Below are 6,703 nucleotides of genomic sequence, written 5' to 3'. Positions count from 1 at the left end.
TCCCTGAGCCTAAGCAACCACCAGTTCTCTAATCATGATCTCATACACATTTTGTCTGAAAAAATCAAATACAGCAATGGTATAAGGAACGCACAAACAGCTTATGTATACTCTACTGTGAATGACAAGGATTCATTTTATTCGAACACTGTACAAAGAGTTTCAAAAGACCTTCAGTCTGTCTTCAAAAATTCATTCAATCATAGTACTACCCACTTAAGGGATAAAAAGTTGCCTTATAATGAAAACATCTTAATTTGAAGAAACATGATTAATTTCCCAATGTTGGTATAAGATACATCAATTAAGTTTTAGGCAATATAAAATCATCTAAACTATGATAGTGCTTCAGTCCAATTATTTATAGCTAGAAGAAAAATAAACCAAATGTATCAAAGGTTTAAGAAGACACATCACTTTTGAAGTATAGTTTTGAAGACATGTTCATGATCTACAGTCTTGTCAAGAGAATATTCTATGGCAATAGTTCAACCATTTGAATACAAGTTTACAGATTCACTCTTGGCGCCACAGAAGCGGCTGTAGGATGAATTTCAATAGCTTCATTGTACTTGCTTCACACTTTTTTTTTAGAACAGTGTCTGGAACCTTTTTTCTGCTTGAAAATAGACGAATTCAAGAAACACAAATCTGTCAAACAGTCCCCTCTTCTCAGTTTCGAAGCAAGCGTGGGCTCCTTATAGTTCACGATGACAGCTGTGCACCAACATTTGCGTAGAGACACTGGTGGGCTTTCTACATTCTTTTTCGGGGAAAGAGAAAGCTTTCTGGTTTTCACCACAGGATACAAAGGGACATTCGTGATATCCTTCAGGATAAAATGAGGTGACTGGTGAGTTTCAGGTAGTGCACCGGGAGGTGTTTCCGCTGTCTTAGCGCCCTCTGTCTCCTTTCCGCCCCCATGTCTCAGTGTTCGTTTAGGTCTAGGTCTGGGGACAGCACTCCTGCTTGATTCACTGCTAAGATCTGGACTGGACTTGCACATCGGAACATAGAGGTCATCAGTATCATCTCCTGAAAAGCTTGATTCACAGATGCTCACTTCAGATTCATTGTCGGTGTCTTCTCTTGGAGCATCATTGCACACTTTTTGCCGGAAAGGAGTGAGATGAACACCTTCTTCCAAATTAAAATTGTAAGCGTCACAGGAGGTGACAACTTCATTCAACTTTTTTTTGGAAACAGTTTTATTTTCACTTTTGCTCCCTTTATACTTTGATACAGATTTTTATTTTCTCCTTTTGTTAGCTTTCTCTTTTCCTTTTTTTTCTTTGGCATCTCTGTGCTTACTTTTAGTTTGTTGTGATTTATAGTCATAAACGTCTTTCTTTGTTTTGGTAGATCATCCTGGGTGAATCAGCCTTGGTGATGAGTAAATTTGACTCCTGTTGTACCAACAAACACTTTGTTCTACATTTTCAGGTATCCGTGTGCTTATTGGTGGGTCAACAAATCCAATCCTTTCTAGTTCCAAAGAGTCCTCTGACAAATGACTGATTCCAAAATCATCCACAGCACTAATCTGACATGGACCGTTAATGTATTTCTTTAAACCACGACAGAGAGATATAGTTCTAGGTGAGACAATATAAGTTGACTTATCTTCACTTGAATCCAAATCAAATCCCAGTCTGTCTTGAGAAATAGTAGGTACTGGCTCTTCTACTTGGAATGATTCTTCTTGTCCTGGACAGTCAGCATCCTCAAGAACTTGCGATAAATGCTTCACAAATAAATCTCTGGAGTTATTGTCACTATTGGAGTCCATTCCACTTTTGGAGTCCATTCCAGGGAGACATAATTCTAGGTTGTGAGCAGGTTCTTCTGTCTGTTGTGACGTAAGTTTATTTTTCAGTATGTATAGTTGATAGCTGAGGAAGTAACATTCTCTCCTCAGCTTTAAGATGACGTCGTGGGCTTCTTTCAATTTGGACTTTTCATTTTCCAAAGCTAAGGCTAGCATTCTGTTGTTGTCTTCATAGTTTAGCACTTTTGAAGTGTTGGTGATTGTTTGGCACGGCGCAATGATCAAAGACTTTCGTTTAATCTCTGTCAAATTTTTACTCTTTTTTATTTGTTTCTTTATGTCTTCAAGACTATCTTGAAAAGACTTTTTGAGGGATCTTTCCTTGGCCATCTTCTGTCCTAGGACTGGACCATGGCTTCCGCCGCAGCTGTCGCTCTGCTCACACCAGGCTCTGTGGGGAGGCCCGGGCACGTGCGCCAGGACCTCCGGGACCCCAGCCTCAGACCAAGCATGATGTTCTGATGGAGAATGATAAGAGCGAAAGAGGGTGATGGGCTTCTGCAAGAAAAGGGCAACCTGTCACTCCCATTCATGGAAGTCACATGGTCAAACCACATCAGTTTGAAAGGAAATACGGTTAGGGAGAAAGAGTGGATATTTGCTGATCAATATTACAACCTACTATTGTTTGTTTAGTTGCTAAGTTGCATCCAACTCTTTTTGCAACCCCATGAACTGTAGCCTACCAGGCTCCTCTGTCCGTGTAATTTCCCAAGCAAGAATACTGAAGTAGGTTGCCATTCCCTTCTCTAGGCGATCTTCCTGACCCAGGAATCAAATGTGAGTCTCCTGCACTGGCAGGCAGATTCTTTACCACTGCGCCACCAGGGAAGCTCTACAATCTACTACATAATATGCTATAGAACTATAGTCGAAGTAGGAAAATAATGAAAAATCTGATATCACATGAAATTTGGTGAAAGCCAGAGTGTATGGTGAGTTTTATATTAAGGTCTGCACAGAACTGGAAAAGTAAGCCCAGGAAAATAAGAAAACCAGCAGCAGAAAGAAAAAAAAAAAAAGTGGTTACAGCTTTATTTATTCAACCCAAAGTAAAAGGAAAGTAAACTAACATTTTATAAGCAACAACTCTTTGTCAGCTACTGTGCTGAATAATTTCATTCTCATTTACTTTCACAATAACTTTTTCAGATGAGGAAACAAGTTCAGAAAGATTAAGGTTAAGATTCTTGCAAAAGTTCCTATAGTTTGTGTTCCATGATGGTAATTCAGGAATGTAGCATTAAGAAAAGTGGAAAAACTAAGGAGCAGAGGGGCTATGAGTGGAATCAATGAACATAGGAAGTGACTCTTTAACAATAGAAGACTAGACAAAATATAAAATATGACACCCACAATCAAAACTGGGAAGGACTTGTTTTATATGGAAATGAGGTAAAACAAGTTGGATCAGTAGCCCAGGCAAAGACATGGTCAAGGGGTTTTTGGAAGACAGCAGGGCAGCCCAGGAGACTGCAGATGTCTGCAGAGGCTATAGTTTTAGAGAGATAACCAAGGGAACAAATTCAGCAAAAGTTGAGATGGAGCTAAGACAAGGCCACCCCTAACCCATTAGAAATACCCATGAAAACTAGAAAAATGTGTACTTTCTTCCTTTGGCACAGACCTGTGTCAGGGCATATAGTTTGGCCAGCCCAACCTTTCCCTCCAAGTGGATGGCCTAAATCTGCACAACTATGGCATCACCCTATTTGGGTTAGGATGATAAGGAGAAGGATGAAGTTTGAAGAATTCAATCATAAAGAAGGGTGTGACTCCAAGGTTGTCTACATGAGTGAGAAAAGTAGTCTGCTTATATGGCTGCCTAGAGGAAATTTAAATATTCACCTAAAGTTGGATATATATATTAAATAGGTGTTTTCTGTCATTTAACTTCCTACAGGAAGAGTAAATACATGCTCTATTTTAGATATTACAAGGCACACTAAAAAGGAATTCTCAGTGCAATAACATTCTAAGATTTTAAATACTTAGAATTAAAAACAATAAGCTGGCAATTAAACTCAAGTCAAATAGTGTTGTCCTATACCTGCTTTACAACATACTGTTTTAAATTATGTATTCCCCACCACCACCACCCCCCCCCCCCCGCCCATGGATAGTAAACACAAATTCAATTATGATGTATGAAACTACTTTCTCTATCCCATCTAGTTTGTTTGTTTGTTTCATGAGATACCCCATGTCAAAATTCCATCCAGCCTTCAGGACTTGATTCAAACCTCTCTTCTCCACCAAGGTCAACCTTGCTTAAGTTTCCATAAATGTTCCCTCCCTCCTCTGATTCTTGGGTCCTTTGATTATGCCTCTATTAAGAATTTACTTTTACTATGATGGGTAGGTTTTGATTGGAAATACCCAGAGAAACTATAACTTAGGAAGGCAAGCCCAGTCGAAAGTTTCTTTTAGTTGAAATCACCTCTGAGCCTGCCAGGTGTCTCAGTGGGTAAAGAATCCTCCTGCAATGCAGGAGATTCAGGGAACACAGGTCCTATCTCTAGGTTGAGAAGACCCCCTGGAGGAGGGCATGGTAACCCACCCCAGTATTATTGCCTGGAGAATGTCATGGACAGAGGAGCCATAGTTCATGGGGTCACAAAGAGTTGAACATGACTGAAGCGACTGAGAATGCATGCATGTAAGGATTTTTAGGGAGTTGTCCTATGAATTGTGGGCTATTTAGCAGTATTCCTCCTCAGTCTTCAGTTCAGTTCAGTCGCTCAGGTGCATCCCACTCTTTGCGACCCTATGAATCACAGCACACCAGGCCTCCCTGTCCATCACCAACCCCCGGAGTCCCCTCAAACCCATGTCCACAGAGTCAGTGATGCCATCCAGCTATCTCATTCTCTGTCATCCCCTTCTCCTTCTGTCCCCAATCCCTCCCAGCATCAGAGTCTTTTCCAATGAGTCAACCCTTTGCATGAGGTGGCCAAAGTATTGGAGTTTCAGCTTCAACATCAGTCCTGCCAATGAACACCCAAGACTGACCTCCTTTAGAATGGACTGGTTGGATCTCCTTGCAGTCCAAGGGACTCTCAAGAGTCTTCTCCAACACCACAGTTCAAAAGCTTTGATTCTTCGGAGATCAGCTTTCTTCACAGTCCAACTCTCACATCCATATATGACCACTGGAAAAACCATAGCCTTGACTAGACGAACCTTGGTTGGAAAAGTAATGTCTCTGCTTTTTAATATGCTATCTAGGTCGGTCATAACTTTCCTTCCAAGGAGTAAGCGTCTTTTAATTTCATGGCTGCAATCAGCATCTGCAGTGATTTTGGAGCCCAAAAAAATAAAGTCTGACACTGTTTCCACTGTTTTCCCATCTATTTCCCATGAAGTGATGGGACCAGATCCTCAGTCTTAACAACCAAAATTCTCTCCTATGGTGGAAATTAAATGTGTGTTGCGTTGCTGTTAGGAACTGTCAGGTTTTTTTCCCTCCACTGTAGTTAGCTCTTCCACATCTCCTAGGACTAGAGAGGAGTTCAACAAATATATTTAAATGAGTAGTTCAAATATGTTGCAAATAATGTGCAAAGCTTTACTCTGAGCCATTAAAAATAGACTTTATAAAGATTATATATATTCATCTGTTCATAACAGGGATGGTATGGTACACTGATTAATGCAGCAGATTCTGGAGTCAGACTGGGTAGGTTCAAATCCAGAGCACAGAGGTTCGTATCCCAGCTCTCAGCTTCCTAGATCAGGTATGTCAAGCAAGTCATTAAACCTTGCTGCACCTCAATATCCTTATCACAAAATGAGAACACAAATAGTACTTATCTCAACAAGACTGTGAAACCTACATGAGTTAAGATATGTAAAATGCTAGGAACAGTGCCTGACATGCACCAATTATTATGTGTTCAGAAAACTGAATACCTACTATACTCCAGGAATTTTGCAAGTGATGGGGATTTAACTATGAACAAGAAGTCCAAGCTCTCATGGAACCTTTCATCCAAAAAGCAAAAGCAAGGAGAAAAGAGACAGGTGATAAAAAACTGTAAGAAATGGAACAGCAGGGCAGCCACAGAAGGCTGCACTAAGGACCCATGTGAGGCCAGGAAGCTGTCCAGGAGACAGCCAAATGAAGAATTTTCCAGGGAGTTGTCCTGAAGCCAGATCATGCTGCATGTATTTAAAGAATGGCAAAAGGGACAGTGAAAACTGTGTACCTATATACTGTGTTTTGAAAAAGAAGAATGAGGAATTATAAATTCACTCTGAGGGGAAAAATTAAGTGAATATAAAGACTACAAAAATCTGCCAAAAATTGAACAAATGTTTTGTTAGGGTGATGAGACTATGAGCGATGCTTTTTTTTTTTTTCTTTCCTTTCGATATAATGGGCTTACCTTGTGGCTCAGCTGGTAAAGAATCCGCCTGCAATGTGGGAGACCTGGGTTTAATCCCTGGGTTGAGAAGATCCCCTGGAGAAGGGAAAGGCTACCCACTCCACTATTCTGGCCTGGAGAATTCCATGGACTCTACAGTCCATGAGATCGGAAAGAGTCAGACACGACTGAACTACTTTCACTTTTGATACAATACCCAAATTTTCTTATATGTACTAATATAGTATTTCTAAAAAATCAAAAAGGCTTTATTATGAGAGTCTTTATAAATGAAAGTCCTGTGTAATTTCCATTTACACAGGATTATTTATATTTTATTTGAATGTTCTAATGCAAGACTCAGATGGTAAAATATCTCCCTGCAATGCAGAAGACCCGGGTTTGATCCCTGGGTTGGGAAGATCTCCTGGAGAAGGAAATGTCAACCCACCCCAGTATTCTTGTCTGGGAAATCCCATGGACAAAGGAGCCTGGCAGGCTACTGCTC

General features: G+C 40.4%; 1 protein-coding gene across 1 annotated transcript; it reads right to left on the bottom strand.

The window, feature by feature from the left end:
• Positions 1 to 372: 372 nt before the first annotated feature.
• LOC129551964 (shugoshin 1-like) lies at positions 373 to 2,173 on the bottom strand. Its single transcript, XM_088832433.1, is given in 1 exon segment — positions 373 to 2,173. A coding segment is annotated over 1 exon segment (1,581 nt). The 5' UTR covers positions 2,159 to 2,173; the 3' UTR covers positions 373 to 577.
• Between the last annotated feature and the right edge of the window lie 4,530 nt (positions 2,174 to 6,703).

The sequence above is a fragment of the Moschus berezovskii genome, chromosome 3 (assembly GCF_049115385.1).
Source record: "Moschus berezovskii isolate FMDL1 chromosome 3, NW_MosBer_1.0, whole genome shotgun sequence".
NCBI classification, from domain to species: domain Eukaryota; kingdom Metazoa; phylum Chordata; class Mammalia; order Artiodactyla; family Moschidae; genus Moschus; species Moschus berezovskii.
Note: the sequence above shows the minus strand (reverse complement) of the source record. Positions and strands in the feature narration are given on the sequence as shown.